Consider the following 20243-nt stretch of genomic DNA (forward strand, 5'->3'; position numbering starts at 1 on the left):
AGGTGCATATACCATTTTGCATATGTATTGTTTGTTATTTGTTAGATTAGGTTAAGTGTAGTTATTTGTTCCTTTAACGTTCTCAACCGGTCATTGGCAATAGGTCAGTTATGTCACTCACTATTATTACAATTAATGTTTAGGTGTTAACTGAAGGAGTTCTTATAGAATAATGTGATGTAAACCTTAAATTCTAAGCTTCGCAAACGGTGATACACATAGAAATTCATAGAAACTTCATACTAAACAATGACTGTTAAAAATAGAATGTTCATGAGTGTTCACAACCTGAAGCGAGGAAACTATCGTACCTGTAGCGTAGAATTATCGTACATGGAGCAAAATTATCGTACTTTTCAAAATAATCACTATAATTAGTAAATTACTCGTATTAATCGTGTAAAAAGACAGATCTGAACTACCCCCACCCTTTAAATTAAAAATCAATAATAGAAAAATACTTAAATATAACAAGATATAGGGGGTGGAGGTACGTTAGTGGGGTGTTTTTGACCTTAGGCTATGGTTAGTGGCTACATGACTACAATCACAAAATTGTGGATGAGAAGACCATCGACCCATCTGGTGACCAACACGAAGGGATGTTACCTGCCGAGGAAAAACCTACATACTACGTTCTTCTAAATTTAACACTGCGTATAACAAAAATGTTTATAGCGCTGTGAGAAAAAAGAAAAAAAAATATTCGCTAATAAAAAAATGTCTTCGTGATATTGTCTGAGAGGGTAAGAACAAAATAAATTTTGAATGCATGAAAATTATCGTACAATCTGCGTACGATAATAATATGATATCGTACATCGTACGTAGACATGAAATTATCGTATGTGTACGATAATTATCGTACGGTTCCGAACACTGCCTCTAGGCCATGCCGCTCGGTCATCATCTAGGTCTTCCTCCACTCCTTTTATGTCCTTCATACTTCCCAAGGCGTAGTAAATATCTTCCATCTCCCAATCCCAATCATTTCTCTAGCGCTTTCTTATAATGCCAGAATGTTTATTATAGTTCCGGTATTTTTATACGAATACAAAATAGCTGTTCTAATATCTAATCTATGTAGGTCTACCTGTACCCCTCTTAACTCCCTTGTCTGTTTCTAATGTGGCTCTAACTAACCCATCATGTCTGGGAAGGTGTCCTTCCAACCTATCTCACGTATTTCTTGTAATCGTCTTCGTATCTAGAAATTTTCTAACCGATATCGATCATAAAAATGATTTCTTTTTGTTATCTCTAGCGCTTTTTCTTAACATTTTTATTCCTCCTTTTTTATGTACATATTTTTTAAAAGCACATACAGACGTCTAAATTTACAGTTTTATTGAAACCCTTCTATTGTACTCTATGGGGACAACATCGTGCATTTACGATTGTTAGTTCATACCTGCATTCCTCATTCCATATCAGGTTTTAACAGAAAATAGGCATTATTGATATCACTCTTACAACATTTCGTCATTCATACGAAGTGGAACGACACGAGAACGAAGCAGAATTTCAGGTAGATTAAGGGGGTAACGGTCTTTTATCTCAGTAGTAAACCTTAAACTGCTGCAGTTAATTGAAAGCTAAATTACCGTACTTCTATTACGTATCATATCGTTAGCGAATAACGCTACGCGTTGGTGGTATCTACTTGAACAACGTTAATGTATAGGTAATGTTAATTTAGCATAAAAACTAAAAGTTTTGCCCACTAGCCCACACCTTACATTAATAATCGGATTCTAGTTAATCTCACATCAATTTGTAATGTTAGAGCAGGAAATTAATGAACTAATTAGGTCAGCACAAAACGAAATTTGTAGATAATCTGTAAAGGAGTATCATAGTATATAGGTTCATGTCATCATCATCATAAGGTCGTCAGCCCTAAGAGCCTATTTACACGGGCTACTTTTTGTACAAACTGTATAAGAAAGAGCATGGGAAGAAGGAATGATTGAAAAACGTTTTCCATTTCGGCATAAATCTTGGAAAGATCTATAGAAATCTTTTATTAATCGATCTATATTCTTCTTTTTTTTAATTTATCAGAAGCGCTAACAAAGTAAGCGCCTCTTCTGCGACTTCATTTTAATAACTGTTTCTTTAAATTTGAAATAAATACGTTACTATACTTCGTTTACTTGTGTGACCTTCAGTTTGACTTGCGCAAAGTAAAAAAGAACAGCATTATACTAGAAAAGGAAGGTGACAACTCTCGGCCAAAGTCTTAACCGGTGAGGAGCGTATAATCCGTACAGTACTACACGGAAAAATCGACCATTTTATCCACTATAATTGCATTGGTCAAATGTGCTGTTATTGGTACCATTTACTACTGAAAATATCAACGAGATGTTTATTTATATTTGAAGACATATTAAAGGCTTAACGCTTGTTTTCGACTCGCACTACTATTCATGATTGAACAAAGCTTTTGGCAGGTACTGTATGAAAAAATATGTTTAATGAACAAGAGTCGAGACAGTCGAGAGTATAATGATCTTTTTTCTTCCTACCTACGATTTTGTCAGCGCGCATCCAAGACATTGGCATGGGAAAGGGAAGTAAATGAAGTATACATCGGCTAAAATATCGAAGCGCTGCAAAAAATCGGCCATTATACAAATGTAGCTCGTGTGAAAAGGCTCTAAGACTGAGTGGGTACGCACACCTCCACTTTTCCTGTCCAGAGCTAATCTTCGCATTTCCCTAAACTTAAAGTATCCCACATCTTTAACTATTTGTGAACAGTAATCTAATCTAGATGTACCTGTATCTAGCTCTACTACTCTTAACTCGTTTTCCTACTTCTACTGTGCCTCTAATTGGCCCTTCGTGCCTGAGAAGGTGTCCTATTAACCTATGTAAAGTTGGGACAATCAAAATTGGCAAATTATCTGTGAGAATAGGCGTATCTTTTTTCTTGTTTCCACTTGGAACTGTAGTCATTTGAATATTCCCTTGTTATTTAGGAAATACTTCATGAGTGGTATAGACAAGATAAAAAAGATATCCGACTGATAGTAAGGGGTGCAGCGGTTAGAGGTTGCTCAGCTTCACAAAAGTTCAGTGTCGGCTTTATAAAAATTAACACATTAATTGGTGTAATGTTATTCCTTGTTCTTTATTAGTGTCTGCTACAATTCCTACCTGACATCACTTTTTTATGTTTACGATATTCCCTACAACGTTTGTCGTGAGGAAAAGTAGGTGTTCTATCAGCAACCACCCTAGTCTAATTAGTAAATTCAAAGAAGAAACTAAATGTAAGAGTTTTATTTTAAATTTCCCTACTACACCAACCTATCTCGCCTATTTCTGATTGACATCCATAACGTCCCGTGTTCTCCTATTCTTTCTAATACTTCCTCATTTCTAACCTTCTCTATCCACGGTATCCTCATTATTCACCTGTAACACCACATTTCGAATGCTTCTAATCTTTCCTTTTCCACGGCGCCCATCGTCCATGTTTAAACAATCTTTTTCGAGTTTCTAAGTTAACAATTCGCTAACATAAAAGTTTTTGTTAAAGGTGACTTAACCCTGCCCTACTTTCTGTTTTTTTAGAAGAAGTAGCGGATTTTCGGTATCTAGGGAGTCAGATAACCGGATGGAAGGAGCAGTAGTAAATGTATAATTAATTAATGGAAAGCGTTGTAAAATAATTACTATACTCGATAGGACCACCAAAAGCAGCAAAAACCACTAGGTGGCAGTATATACTGCCAGTTGCTTGATATTACTGTATCACTATCCTATTACTACGGAACAACTTCGAATCGATCGGTTATTATTGAAAACTGCCTGTGGGATGCTGATGAGGACTAATAAGTGTAAAATAATGATCCACGTCTAGTAGTTTCGTCAAAGTAGTGACCAACAACTAAATGTTATTTAAAGCTCTATTGCCCTTAAGTACTAGGTACATCTAGTCTAAAAGCGACGCTGAAGAAGCGGAATACCGTTATTCGATACATTTATTTACTTTAAACTAGGAAGTCTGGTTTTAACCACGTGTAACCGTATCCGGTGTTTTGGTAGGTACTTCAGTCGATTCTTGTTACTGCTTCTGAAGTACGTCATGAGCCGCATTTCCTTCGGTAGTAATGCGTTTATTAATAGTAAACTACATCAAAAGCTTTGATATTTATACCTGTATGGTGTTTGCTTGTTATTAAATAACGTATTAGATTGTTTTATGAATAAAATATAAGAATGATGAAAGTATGTCATAAATTTCACAACAAAATTTAATCTAAAATGCCAATGAATGAATTTATATGCCCTCTGAAGGGAACTGGACGCCCTTCAGGAAAGGTATCTGTCCGATTTTTCTTGCTTCTGATGTATCTATATTTATAAGAGAAATCATCATCATAAGGACGTCAAACTGGTTGGACACGTACCTCCAATCTTTACTATCCCGAGCTAATCTTCGCATTTCCCTAAAATTAGAACATCCCACATCCTGTTTGCGAACAGTAATCTTATCTAGGTCTACCTGTACTCCTTCTAACTCCTGTTTCTTCCTCTAATATGTCTCTGACTAGATCTTCATGCCTGAGAAGGTGTCCTACCAACCTATCTCACCTATTTCCTATCGACATCCATCGAGTCCTCTGTTCTTCTAATCTTTCTAATACCTCCTCACTTCTTACCTTCTCTATCCACGGTATCCTCATCATTCGCCTTTTGCACCACATTTCGAACGTTTCTAACCTTTTCTTTTCCGCCGTGCTCACCGTCTATGTTTTGCACCTGTACAGCGCCGCGTTCCAAAGATACACCTTTAACAATCTTTTTCGAATTTATAAATAAATTATAAGAGAATTACTCAAAAATATTTCCAGTGTGGAATTCTATACTGGAGATAATATAAGGACTAATCAGGTAAAATATTACAAAAGAAAAATTGAGGACAGCCAAAAAGAATTTACTTTACATGAACATAGAGAAGTATTTCGTGAATTATTGAGAGATGGAAGGTATTTACTAAGCTTTGAGAAGTGATAATTATGAAAGAAGGTACATAGAATGTCATAGTGCCAACGGTTTTCTACATTGGAATGGTTATAGGTACATTTCGACATTATTTGTGATAAAATATATGATAATAATAAATAGAAACGATTTGGAAATGGAAGGTATTTATTAGGCTTTGAAAAGTAATAATTATCTAAAGAAACACGTAGAATCTCATGGTACTTACACTTTTCGTGTGTGGTGCCAGATTCAGTGCTTTCCGGCATTATATTGTATTTGCTAAAATATATAAAATAATTAAAACTTATGAAAACGCTCGTTAAATTATTGGGAGATGAAAGGCATTTATCTACAAATCTTCAGATGCGTAGTCATTTACGTTTCGTACACATAGTTATTACCTTGTTTTAATTATTCACATCAGGATCTCTCCTTTACCATTTTTCCCTTTCACTCTACACACGGGTTTAGTCTTTTTTTTGTCGCTAACCCTGACACTTTTCTTTATATATGATCATGAGACCAAAACAATGAGCTCACTGAAGATGTCATCTATTAAGTGTGGAGAAACGTTTGCACATAATTAAAAAAACATAATTAGGCGGTCTAACAGGGGTACCGATGACGTAATAATATTCACCCTAGAGTCTTCTCGGTGGCTTTCTGTACTACTAAATGCATTTTAGACCGTTACCAAAATAGCCCGTAAATGACTTAAAACAACGGTTGTTGTGTAGCGTCAGAACAGACTCGCTGAGCTGAGCATCAGCTGTGCTGAACTATTTTCGCATAAACTTGCGCGCTTTTTTAGTACCTACCAAGATGTTCGTTTGGTTAAGACTGTTTTGTAAATAAACGAATCGCAAATGAGTAAATAAATATTTTTGAGCATTTGCGGTTTTTATTTCGCGTCAATGGATAGAGACCTGTCAACTAGTTTTCATTGTTCCATACCTCAAAAGGAAAAATAGGATCCTTATGGGATCACTTAGTTGTCCGTCTGTCTTTCTATCAAGACTTTTTTTCTCAGAAACGCGTCGACTTATCAAGTTGAAATTAATATCAAATAATCAGATCTTCAATCCCTTAGAGCTGTAAAAAATTTTGAGAAAAACTCGAATCCATTGGATCTGTCTTTTTAGAAAAAAAAACTAAAACTTTTGGGTGCTACATTCCCACCAGCCAGTAACGTTGGTAGGCGGGCAGTCCCTCTGGATTACGCCGGAAGGTACGGACGGAAGACCTTCCTGCGGAATTGGGTGGGTGGTGGTTCGGGTGAGAAAGCTGAGACGGACGAAATGAAGATAGAAGGGGCTGAAAGATTTATCTGTGTAATATTACTGCCCTAGCATTTGCCAAAGTGACACCGAGCGGCATGGCCTAGAGGTCTAGACCATTGCTTAGCATTCGGGAGGACGCCGGTTCGATTCCGGGTCTGTTCGTCTGCCTCGGTCCAAGTTTTTCTGTGGTTTCCTTGGATCACTTAGGCAAATGCTGAGGCAGTAATATTCCACAAATAATCTTTCACTCTCTTCTGTCTTCATTTCGTCCGCCTCATCTTTTTCACCCGAACCACCACCCACCCATTCCCACGATTCCTGAAAGCAGGCTGAAGAGGGCCTTACGCCCTACCTTCCAGCATAGTCCGGAAGGACTGCCCGCCCACCAGCATTAGTGGCTGGTGGGAACGAAACACCCAAAAGTTTTTAAAGTTTTTGCCAAAGTGATTCAAGCAAATCCCAGAAAAACTTGGACCAAGGCAGACGGACCCAGAATCGAACCGGCGTCCTCCCGAATTCTAGGCAATGGCCTAAAACTTTAGGTCATGCCGCTCGGTGTCTTTTTGAATTGGAATACAGACTTAAATAACTTCCGTACAAATAATCACCCCTCAAATAATCACTCGTTTGTGTTTCCTTCTGCACCCCTGAGGTACTCTATCCATGGGCAAATTCCTAAGTGATGACATGGTAGCTAAATGAGGTTTTCTAAACGTATAGGGTGGTTGGTACCTACCTAGACGGGTGTTATAAAGATGCCCCAAGACTTATTTGTACAGATTTTGTTACTATTACAGGAACAGAAAAATTCCTTATATGTTTTTGGGTTTTTAAATTTATCTCTAACTTTAATTTAAAACTAGAGAAACATGCAAAAAAGTACACAAATAAAACAAGCGAATACTAATATCGTTTAACACACAAACAAAGACAAAACCAAACAGTGAATAAAATACATATATACAAGTAAAAATATTTTTTTAACTGTAATATTGTATATAAAACAAAAATTCTGGTATAAAATGGAAAAAAAGGTAGGGAAAGAGCGAATGTAAAGATAGGAGACGAAAGATTTGAAGAAGTGGCTGATTTTCGTTGTAGAGGAAGCCAGATCTGTGTGCTATATGCATATTCCCGCAGGAAAGGATAATAATGTAGATAAAGCCATTGTTATCAGAAATTGACCATTTATGAAAGAATTTGGATACAAGTCGAAAATTTGGAGTAAGTACATTCAAAAATTTGATGATTACCAATAATATATTTAAGAAAAAAAGCACCATGAACCTATTAAAGTATATACAATATTTTTTTTTTGATATATCGTTGTGAACTTTAGTTTAATATGGCTACCATACGCCATATTGAATTTTTTATGACGTCACCCTTACTTAAATCAGTTCAGGAAGTAAGATTCTGATACTTGATGCAAGGAGGTCAACTATTCTTTAATTGATTTTCTGTCTCATATAAAACGCTATTTAAATATTGTACTGACATTGATACTTCATTTTCTTCTTTACTTCACGTGAATTGGAATACAGACTTAAATAACTTCCGTACAAATAATCACCCCTCAAATAATCACTCGTTTGTGTTTCCTTCTGCACCCCTGAGGTACTCTATCCATGGGCAAATTCCTAAGTGATGACATGGTAGCTAAATGAGGTTTTCTAAACGTATAGGGTGGTTGGTACCTACCTAGACGGGTGTTATAAAGATGCCCCAAGACTTATTTGTACAGATTTTGTTACTATTACAGGAACAGAAAAATTCCTTATATGTTTTTGGGTTTTTAAATTTATCTCTAACTTTAATTTAAAACTAGAGAAACATGCAAAAAAGTACACAAATAAAACAAGCGAATACTAATATCGTTTAACACACAAACAAAGACAAAACCAAACAGTGAATAAAATACATATATACAAGTAAAAATATTTTTTTAACTGTAATATTGTATATAAAACAAAAATTCTGGTATAAAATGGAAGAAAAGGTAGGGAAAGAGCGAATGTAAAGATAGGAGACGAAAGATTTGAAGAAGTGGCTGATTTTAGTTATCTACGAAGTCAGATAAGTCAGGAAGAAAAGAATAGTAGGGATATATGTAGCAGTGCATAGCGCAGGGTCGTGTAACCTTCAATACGAAGAGGTCACTTATATGCTCGCGAACGATTAATTTAGAAATTTGAAAAAAATTGTTAAAGGTGAATGTTTGGAGCACGGCGTTGTACGGGTGCGAAACATGGACGGTGGGCGCGGCAGAAAGGAATAGATTAGAAGAGTTGGAAATGTGATGTTACAGGCGAATGATGAGGATACCGTGGATAGAGAAGGTTAGAAATAAAGAGATATTGAAAAAAATAGGAAAACAAAGTCAATAAAAAATAGTTAGGATAGGTTAGTAGCACAGCTTCTTAATGATGAAAATCTACTCAGAGACATATTAGAGGCAGAAACAGGAGTTAAGAGAATTTGTGGTAGACCTAGATTAGATTACTGTTCGCAAAATAGTTTTAGGGAATTGCGGAGATTAGCTCAGGATAGGAAAGAGTGGAGGTGCGTGACCAGGACTTATGACATTATGATAATAATGATGAATATTGTTTTTATATATTTTAGGAACTAATTTTGGGAGAAACGTAAAACATACTCGAAAAAAGCGGGAAAAAATCCTCGACATTTGATTCCCATGACGGATGAACATTTGAGTAACTTGTATGTCTAATTTTTACTGCCTTCACACTCTGATAAGATGTGAACAGAGTTATTCATAAAATTGATTTTATGCCCGCCATTAACTGTTGTTATTATTGTCCGAATGATCGAATATCCGCCTTTAAGTTCTATTTACAAAATTTATGAACAAAATGCGATCGGAGCAATTCCAACTTAATTAAAAGGCACAAATTTAATAAAGGTTTTTTTATCTTCGTCATTAGGTAGTAATACTTAATACCTTGTCAAATTAAGGGCGATTTTATCTTGTTCTCGGAAAGTTATTTTTATTACGGTAAAATATTTCCTGGAACCGGGTATTAAATTGGATGTTTGCGAAGTAATCCCAACTCGCTTGTTTGGAAGATATTTTTAAAGGAAATGAAAACAATTTACCTATGGAAAATACGAACTTTACAGCGTATATCTTATATTCACAATAATAAAATTATTTTATCCAAAACGCTTAAGTTGAAAACAACAATTTACTTCATCATTATTCCTAACAGTGATTTGACATGCACCTCCACTCTTTCGTTTCGTGGGCTAATCTTCCCATATTCTTAAAACTGGAACATTCCACATCCTAATTTAATCTAGGTCTATATTTCTACTCCTCTTAACTTCTGTTTGTAGTTCTAATATGACTTTAACTAACCCTTCATGCCTGAGAAGGTATCCTACCAACTTGTCTGGCCTATTTCTTGTTGACTTCCGTAGCGCCCTCTGCTCTCATATTCATTCTAATACCTCCTCATTGTACCCATGGTATCCTCAACATTTGTCTGTAACATCATTTTCGAACGCTTCTCCTCTCAGTTGTGTCTACTGTCCACGTTTAGCACCCATACACAGTCTTGCTCCAGACATACATCTTCAACAATCATAGAGCATAGACGTGACTTCTTTTTGTTAAAGGCGATTCAATTCTGCATTATCTTTTGTTTTATATCTCTATTATTCCTTCCATACTGAATTTTCTGGCTTCTTAGATTCCGAAAATCAGCGAGTTCTTCTTTTTTTTTTTCATTTCCTATTCTTATATTCACTCTTTCCTTTCTTTTTATACAGCAGTAGAACTATAGGGTTGTTCGGAAAGTAATTTCGTTTTTTTTGTGGAAATGAAAGACAGTTTTCGTATAATAAACAAATACTTTATTAAATTATATATTGACCGTTCTGGTCCAACACCTTTTGTCATCTTTCTGGTAGTAGCATAATTCCACGCTCATAAAATTTTTGGTCTTTGCTGGCAAAAAACTGATCGAGGAGGTTTTTGACCTCCTCATTTGAGGTGAAGGTTTTACCGTCTAAAAAATTTTGGAGTGACCGGAACAAATAATAATCCGATGGTGCCAGGTCTGGAGAATATGGTGGGTGTAGCATTGTATCCCATTCAAGCTGTAAAAGCTTTTGGCGAGTGACCAAACTTGTGTGAGGTCTCGCGTTGTCTTGGTGAAACACTACACCTTTCCTGTTGATTAGTTCTGACCTTTTCTGTTGAAGTGCATCATTCAGTTTGTCCAGCTGATGACAGTAGACTTCCGAATTAATCGTTGTGTTATCCGGTAAAAGCTCAAAAAAAACGATTCCTTTAAAATCCCACCAAACAGACAGCATCACCTTTTTTTGGTGAATATCGGCTTTGGAAATGGTTTGAGCCGGTTCATCTTTTTTGCTCCATGACCTCTTGCGTTTGACGTTGTTGTATACAACCCATTTTTCGTCCCCAGTGATGATGCGCTTCAAAAACGGATCATTTTCGTGACGTTTGAGAAGCGAATCGCAGACGTCAATGCGGCGACACAGATTTCTCTCTGTGAGAACATGGGGAACCCATACATCGAGCTTCGAGGATAATCCCAGGCCTTTCAAGTGGTCATAAACTGTTGAATTTGATAAATTTAACCTCAATCCGATCTCACGTGTTGTTATTCGCCGGTTCACATCAACTAATGCCTTTATCGCGTCTTTATCAGCTTCAACCGGCCTTCCCGAACGTGGTGCATCTTCGACATCAAAATTGCCGGATCGAAATTTAGCGAACCAGTTCTGGCACTGGCGTACTGTCAACACACCTTCTCCATACACATCAGTCAATTTCTTTCTGGCTTGAACAGCATTTTTACCCTTTCTGTAGTAAAACAGTAAGATATGTCGAAAATGCTGCTTATCGCTCTCCATATTTAAAAGGGCACCAACCAAAAACTACTGCGTAGAATTAATTGGAATTTTTCACACACAAGCCTTGCTATATGAGCTCTCAAAGCATATAAAAATTATACGGCTTAAATGTGAAGTTGGGTGCAAAAGAATACAATTAAATCCTCTGTCGGGAAAAAACGAAATGACTTTCCGAACAACCCTATATATTAATAAAAAAACAACAAGAACATGGGCGGCGTAATATTTAAACTTATTCTATTCAGAATAACCACTCAGTTTTTTTACAGTAGGAAAATATAAAAAAAGTTAGGCTAAATATATTTTTGTACCTATATAATTTTCTTGTGGAAACTTCACCATTCGGATAATTTAACAGCTGGAAAATTGACGTCGGAGAATTTTCGTCCAGGATTATTTACTGCCAGAGAAACGATTATCGGGATAATTCAATACGGAAAAATAACCGGTAATCATTATTGTATCTACCCACATCCAAGTACAAATTCACCACATTGAAAATTTTCTAATATCATCTACTTTATGGCAAACTTCTTGACTAGAGATCACTGCAGTAGGACGGTTGCTACAGTCTAGGATGTATAGATACATAGGGCATTGTTTATAACCCAAGTTCGTAGATCATGTCATTCTGAATTACCTCTACACAAACGTTTAAATTAATACAATACAATGAGTACAAATAGTAACCTTGGACGCCACTGGAAAATTTATCCATAATATTAATACGTTTACTACAAATAATTTATAACAATAATTTTTGCAATGACTAGCAAACAACTCACTTAAAAATGTCTCATTCCTGCCGAAGGCTAATGAATTGCACTAATTATACTGTAAATTTTTATAATCATTCTTCCATCTACCATAAAGAAAAAACCTTAGTACTAATTACGATCATCAATCTTCGTTCTACCTACTTTGTGTATTAGACGGTGCTAATCTTTGAAGTCTACTGTCGCGCCCGTATGTATAAATTAATGTGGAAAACCGACAATGCAGAATAATGGCAGATAATTTTAAATTGCAAAGTTTTATTATAGCACATTTTGTGTTACATATTCATTGTGTCAAGTCGTGCGGGGTCTAATTTTGACGCCTGAAGCAACGGAAATATCTTGGCACAAAACGCATTAGCGATATGACAATAATAAAGTAAAATGGAATTTTAAAAAAATAACAATATTGATACTCATATCATGAACCTGGTGAGTTTGTCTTGTGCCAATATAACAGGAAACGTAAAATACTTCCTACGTTTTCAATTAAACAGGGTGTAACAGAAATTAAGAGGGGCTAGAGTCCTATAAAACCTAAAAATTAAGTAAAAGTTTGTGTGTATAAAAGTTCATCGATTTTGAGAAAAACGTAGTTGAATGTACAGGTAAATTCAGTTCCGACCCTGGTAAAGAAATAGGACTCACAACGCTGTACTCAATCAGCTGGCGATTACCAGTGTCAGTGTGGTATTTGTATTCTATCTTTTTTACTCATATATTGTTTATTTGTTATATTAGATTATCAGTGATTCAAGGTGTTTATGTTAACAGTCAACCTCTAGTAACCATTTGTTCTTTTAACGTTTAAACCTATTGTATGAGGCAATCGATGTGCAATTCAATAAACTAATTCAGTAATACAACATCAATGGTTAGTGTAGGTCAGTCACTGTAGAAGAGTTGTTGTTACAATAATGTAAATAATGTGACATGATACGTATTTAAGGGTTTGAACCGTATCACCGCTGTAGGAACCAAATCTTCGAAGTTAATATTAGTTATAGTTGTATATTGTTCTGCTTTTGTTCCTCTAGTTTTGTAATTGTTTAAAATCAAAATCAATAGAGCTAAAAGAAATAAAAAAGCGATGATTAAAAGCGCAATTGTAAAGTTAGAATAATATAAAAATGTATAATTTCATTTTCTAAGACATTTTATTAGAAAATAATCAGGTGAATGTCCATTTTAATTTGTATCGGAATAGGTTTGGCTGGCTGTTAATCGTTTTCAACAGCAGATGATGTAAAATCGATGAGCTAGCGTGATATTGCTATTATAACGCATCTGTAATAAGTAATTTTTAGTAAGCGAAGCGATAAAAATAAACCAAAATCACGAAATTCTGGGTCAGTTTACGGAACAGGCGTGGAATTTGCGTGCGTCACAGGAGTGATTCCACATTGAAAATTCGATTATGGATTGTTTTGGTTGTCTAATTTAAACGTATCCGAATTTAATCTATTTTAACGGTTGTTGATTTTACCTAATTTCAAATCTTTTCTCCGGAAGTAAATTGGCACTTTTTCTATGAAAAACTATGCTACTGTTCGTTTCAAGAAGTTAGAGATATGTCCCTTCCTTTTATTAGGATGCGCCGTAGCATAATTCCAAATTCAATCATATTTGTCTGCGGAGCTAATTTCTCCATCGATCATCGAGCGAGAACTAGACAAAAGTGTACAGTACCATTTGCAAAATTATTTAAACTGCCTCGTTAAAATTTAAGAATATGCTTTATTTAAAAGCATATTTAGCCAAAAATAATAACAAGTGATTTAACTTAACGTTCTACACACCTATAAAACTTTTGCTTTGTTTTCTATTGTTAATTTATATACATTTTTGTTTTAAGAAATTGCTAAACATTTTCGTCTAGTACTGTACAGTTCTAGCCGATCTCCTAAGACCGCCCATCGAGAGCTCTGCTCGTTCAAGCTTGTTCCAACTATTTCTGTCTTGCTCACGCCTAGTGTGTATTCTTTCTATCTTCGCGCAGATTTCTTCAAGGTCACAATTCTAACAAATTGAAATAGACTGTACCTACAATTTGCAGGTCAAAAGACTGTACTTTTACTTTGAGATTGAATTTGATTTTAATACCCATCGTAAGGCTATCTACGATGGTTATGAACATTGTTACTTCATCAATTTCCCCAAATTGCTTTTAACTACAGTAGAAATCCCATTAAATTTTTTTTGAAAAAAAAAACCTCACAAATAAACATATTTTTGATAACTTTTTGGTGATCGTTTATGAAAAATAAATTATAGTTATCCCGGGGTAATGCTCTGCAGAACAGTGAAAACTCATCGAAATCCAACAAGTTTATTTTATTGTTTGATAACGATAGCACACAGAAAGACAGACACCCTCCTTCCGAGAACTTTATAATGCGTAATAGTCAAAAGACCATTGGATACCTTTCCTTGTTTTTGGTCATTCTTATTATATGCTTAGTGTTTTCAATGATCTGTCAGTTATTTTTTAACACGTTTTAAAAGTATAATCATTTGGTAAATATAAATGCAATATTTTAATTTTCAATGTATTTTTGATACGGAAGTGAATGGTGGCGAGGCCAGAAAAAAAAATACAGTAGGAGTGAAGATGATAAATACCTACACTGTGTGCTATATGCATATTCCCGCAGGAAAGGATAATAATGTAGATAAAGCCATTGTTATCAGAAATTGACCATTTATGAAAGAATTTGGATACAAGTCGAAAATTTGGAGTAAGTACATTCAAAAATTTGATGATTACCAATAATATATTTAAGAAAAAAAGCACCATGAACCTATTAAAGTATATACAATATTTTTTTTTTGATATATCGTTGTGAACTTTAGTTTAATATGGCTACCATACGCCATATTGAATTTTTCATGACGTCACCCTTACTTAAATCAGTTCAGGAAGTAAGATTCTGATACTTGATGCAAGGAGGTCAACTATTCTTTAATTGATTTTCTGTCTCATATAAAACGCTATTTAAATATTGTACTGACATTGATACTTCATTTTCTTCTTTACTTCACGTCTATTTCAATTACTAATGGCTGTTCTTCCTCTTGAATGAAAATTTCACAAATTATAACGAAAAAGAAAACACTTTTCAGTGTTACGAACAAATCGTTTTATTGTGGCTTATTCATTTAATACTATTATTCTTTTTTTAGCCTAGAAGTAGAAAAACTAAAATTGTTATAATTCTCTATTCTGCCCAACCATAGACCACCTGATATTTTTGAAGGCAACAGTTTGAATTATTTCGAAAAAACATATTAATCAATGTGTCAAATATATACATCAAATGTATAATAACACCTGTTTGAATACGTCAAAATACAGTCAGTATTTTCTATTTTCTGTAATATTACTTAATAGACATTTTACAAATATAACGTAATTTGTTTATGTAATTTCTTTACGCAGTCTGTAAAAATACAATGCAGTTAGTTTACCAAAGTTGTAAACAATTTCAAAATTATCGTATGTGTATTGTATAAGCTTCTGTGACTACAGTCTATTATGTATAATATGTATTAATAAGTTATCTCTGCTATTATATGCAAATAGCCGTAATATAATTAAGATATTGCGTTTATTTGTTTACGCCATTCACATAGTTTATATGATCTCATTCGAAAAGTAAATGCTACATTGGATTCACTTATAAAATATAAAAATATAAAATGTAAGTATAAGTGGTCAAGTAAAGATAAGGAAAATTGTATTTTGAGTATTTTCCATGCCACAAGCAGTCGATGCCCCGATTTCATTTAGAAAATAAGCAAATTGTGAAAGGTTTATACATTATAAGAAAATTCAAACTGGATTTCTATAATAATGTAATGGTCGCATACACAAATGCGTGGTTTTCTTCTCATATCTTCTGTTCTGTCAAACAACAAAATCATCATCATCATGATAAGGTCGTCAGTCCTGAGACTGGTTGGACACGTACCTCCACTCTTTCCTATCCTGAGCTAAACTTCGCATTTCCCTAAAACTAGAACAGCCCACATCCTTAACTATTTGCGAACAGTAATCTAATCTAGGTCTACCTCTACCCCTCCTAACTCCTGTTTCTGCCTCTAATATGTCTCTGACTAGACCTTCATGCCTGAGAAGGTGTCCTACCAACCTATCTCGCCTATTTTTTATTGACTTCCATAGAGTCCTCTGTTCTCCTATTCTTTCCAATACCTCTTCATTTCTAACCTTTTCTACCCACGATATCCTCATCATCCGCCTATAACACCACATTTCGAACGCTTCTAACCTTTTCTTTTCCGCCGCTCCCACTGTCCATGTTTCGCACCCGTACAACGCCGTGCTCCAAACATACACCTTTAACAACCTTTTTCGAATTTCTAAATTAACCGTTCGCGAGCATAGAAGTGACTTCTTTTTATTAAAGGCGACACGACCCTGCGCTATCCTCTGCTTTATATCCCTACTACTCCTTCCGTCCTGACTTACCTGACTTCCTAGATATTTAAAATCAGCCACTTCTTCTAATTTTTCGTCTGCCATCTTTATATTCGCTCTTTCCCTACTTTTTCTACCCTTGCATACCTGTATTTCTGTTTTTCTTTTATTTATTTTTATACAATACTATATCGTAAAAGAAAAAAATAATCATGCTAGCACAGTAAAATTTCCTATACTTTCTAGTAAAACTTATAAGGTTCTCTTACAAAAATTGCTGGGTTAATATTGAATTTTGTCAATATATGTTGTATCTTGCGCTCATTTCTATGAACCCAGCAGACTGGAAACAGAAAAGAAAATGATGTTTTACAGATTGTGTTTGATGTTTAGTTCTCGATAGTAAAGTGGCCATTATGAAAGGTATAAAGCAAACGCTCCCGTTTGGTCTAGCTCATCTTCGAAACGCGTACGTAAACTAAAAATAGCGATTTTGTTTTGTGAACAGAAGCACCTACTTCTTGAACATGTCGGGCTATTTATCAGCCTTCTCAAGCAGCTTGGCAAGTAAGTGGAGTGTTCGAGGTTTTTTTCTAAATTGCTAAACCACTAACTATACACATATTCTGCGTAATAACATAATGGATTCCCTTCTCAACAGTCTGGATGCCTCTGCTGTATGTATAAAGTATAAAAAGATGTTGTGCTTTTGTAATATTCATTCAATTACCCTTTAAGTCCATCTGTTAACTATAACAAGGACATCGTCTCCGATTTTATGGATATATACGAATGTAACTTAAATGAAATGTGAGTGTGTTTGTATGTTACCATTTCAGACTTTAACCACTCAACCGATCTTCAAGAAATTTTGTAGACACACTGTCAGGGGCACAGAAAAGGACATGGGGTACCTTTTTTACAAAAAATAAAATACAGTTCCCTAGGGATAGAAAATGAACAGTATTTAACCGCGTCTAAAGGCTTGTGGTTTATAAAGTTTCTAAGTCTGCCCTGACCGTATCCAATACGAGTTCATTAATGTAAAAAAAAATATTTTTGTATGATATATCACTCGGCTTTTAGAGAAATTTAGTGATAAAAATAGATTCACGTTATTTGAAATAGTGCAGGCGAGCATCTTTTACAACAGTGCCAAATTTTAGGTCAATACGATTTATCTAATAGGTATGTAGCGTGACATCCACACACATACAGATAAAAACGCAGACATTTTACCGAAAGGGAAAATTAAAAAGATTTTCTGAAGTCTACACAATTAGCTAAATGTCGTGTATGTAGGTACCTGAGTATTATAGTCTTCTTACACATGGCCCCTCCAAGCAGGTGAAACTTTCAAGAAATTTAGAAAGTTGAAGTAGCAATTATTTGCTTAATTAAATAAGTAAAATTCCTTTTCACAAAGAATGACAAAAAAATTTGTTCATCATAATACCTGTTGATGGCGCGATAAACATTCATTAAAGAGAGTACAACTGTAGGGATAGATACACATGGGCAAAAGATTAGTATGCTTATATACATTTGCAGATGATATAATAGTATTAACATTTAACAAGATAGCTTTAAATAAAATGGAAGCGGTATTAACAAAACAGTACTGTATGAAAATAAAAAAGAAAAATTAGAAGAAGTGGCTGATTTTCGTTATCTAGGAAGTCAGATAACTCAAGATGGAAGGAGCAGTAGAGATATAAAACAGAGAATAGCGCAGGGTCGAGTTACCTTCAATAAAAACAAATTAGTTCTTTGCTCTATCTGGAGCACGACGCTGTACGGGTGCTAAACATGGATGATGAGCGCGTCGGAAAAGAAAAGGTTAGGAGCTTTCGAAATGTGGTGTTATAGGCGGATGATGAGGATATAGAAGGTTAGAAATGGGGAGTTATTATCAGGCACGCAAGGTAGTCAGAGACAAATTAGAAACAGAAACAGGAGTTAAGAGGAGTAGAGGTAAACCTAATTAAGGTTGCGGGATGTTCTAGTTTTTCTAGAAGATAATCTCAGGATAGGAAATAGTGGAGGTACGTGTGCAACCAGTCTTAGGACTGACAAGCTTNTATTTACCTAATTAAGTAATGTCATTAGTTTTTGAAGAAAAAACAATTTTATTTGTTATTGTATGCCGAAAGGTGGTTATTAACAACAGGGAAATCGCAACGACAAAAAAAAACATCTCTTTAAATTTAGAAATTTCTTGGTAAAATAAGTAAGAAAAACTTTCTTTTACATTCATTAATCGTCTTAATATTGTTTAATAATATAATTGTGGAAGCTAATTTATTAATAAAATACAAATTTGTGTGTGAAAAAAAATATTTTTTTTGCATACCAGGGCTGATTATGAACAGTAGAAAAATCGCACCCACAATACTCCACATGGTTGATCTTAATCCTGGACACTGTCGACAACTTTGTCAAAATTTCCGCGCGCAATTTCCGCAACTTATCAACTCCGCAAAATTTCGAAAACCTTATTCGCACACCTCACCGAAAATAGCGAGCGTCAGCCAACATTCGCGCGCTTGAACCGAACTATCAAAATTATTGGCGACACTCGCGAAGCAGCGTGCGCGCACTCCAAATGCGCATGCGTCGTAAGCGTGGGTGTATCTGTCAGACTTAATTATGGTTCTTTGTTTTGTTTATTTTCATCGGCACTCTGGTTAATGTTACGTTGCCGTATGCGTAAACACGACACGTGGAACAGTTAATTGGTTCCGAACAAGGTGATCTCTGTTCAGGAAGTTTGTGTTCCATTTTATTTTTTCTCCTGTCTCTTGAATAACAGACGTATCTCATTGCCATGGGGTTATGGTAGGTTAGGATGATACTTAATGGAAGAGATGAACGTACCGGGTGTTCAAATTTGCAAAGTTTAATGATTAAATATTATCATCACCATAAGATCGTCAGTCAGACACGCATATTTTTTCTATACTGAGCTAATCTTCGTATTTCCCTAAAACTAGAACATCCCAAATCCTTAACCATTTTTGAACAGTAATAGGTAAATGTCTAGATGATGCCCCCCCTCCCGAAGAGTGTGGGGGTGGATGGGATCGAAAGAGGAGTTCTCTCCCACCACTGTACCGTAAAAAGTTCGTGGCGGTCTCAACCCATAAAAGTTATGGGGGTTAGATGTGGGTGGGGGTAGGGGGGATCGAAAGGGGGTGGTCACCTGAGTAAAACCCCATAAAAAATTTGCGGCGGTTTCACTCCCATAAAAAGTTATGGGGGTTGAAAGTTGATNCCATTTTATTTTTTCTCCTGTCTCTTGAATAACAGACGTATCTCATTGCCATGGGGTTATGGTAGGTTAGGATGATACTTAATGGAAGAGATGAACGTACCGGGTGTTCAAATTTGCAAAGTTTAATGATTAAATATTATCATCACCATAAGATCGTCAGTCAGACACGCATATTTTTTCTATACTGAGCTAATCTTCGTATTTCCCTAAAACTAGAACATCCCAAATCCTTAACCATTTACAGTAATAGGTAAATGTCTAGATGATGCCCCCCCTCCCGAAGAGTGTGGGGGTGGATGGGATCGAAAGAGCAGTTCTCTCCCACCACTGTACCGTAAAAAGTTCGTGGCGGTCTCAACCCATAAAAAGTTATGGGGGTTAGATGTGGGTGGGGGTAGGGGGGATCGAAAGGGGGTGGTCACCTGAGTAAAACCCCATAAAAAATTTGCGACTGTCTCAGCCCCATAAAAAGTTATGGGGGTTGAAAGTTGATTATTTTGACAATTTTCATACACTATAATTCAAATAAAATTCAATAAAAAAAATATTTTCAAGCGGGTGGAGGTGGG

The 20243-nt window shown here is 35.4% G+C and overlaps 1 protein-coding gene and 1 long non-coding RNA gene across 2 annotated transcripts in view; one reads left to right on the forward strand and one right to left on the reverse strand.

Moving 5' to 3' along the window:
* The window catches only part of LOC108735164 (xaa-Pro aminopeptidase ApepP), an 86626-nt gene extending 67686 nt beyond the window's left edge, over positions 1-18940 (reverse strand). Inside the window, exon 1 of the mRNA XM_025976650.1 lies at positions 18754-18940. Within this exon, the coding sequence (XP_025832435.1) occupies positions 18754-18802 (49 nt within the window). The 5' untranslated portion in view covers positions 18803-18940. The remainder of the gene's footprint in view (positions 1-18753) is intronic.
* The window catches only part of LOC108735155, a 480326-nt gene that overhangs the window by 194349 nt on the left and 265734 nt on the right, over positions 1-20243 (forward strand). The gene's annotated exons all lie outside the window — the stretch shown is intronic.

This window comes from Agrilus planipennis, unplaced genomic scaffold, assembly GCF_000699045.2.
Source record: "Agrilus planipennis isolate EAB-ADULT unplaced genomic scaffold, Apla_2.0 scaffold102, whole genome shotgun sequence".
In the NCBI taxonomy this organism is placed as follows: Eukaryota; Metazoa; Arthropoda; class Insecta; order Coleoptera; family Buprestidae; genus Agrilus; species Agrilus planipennis.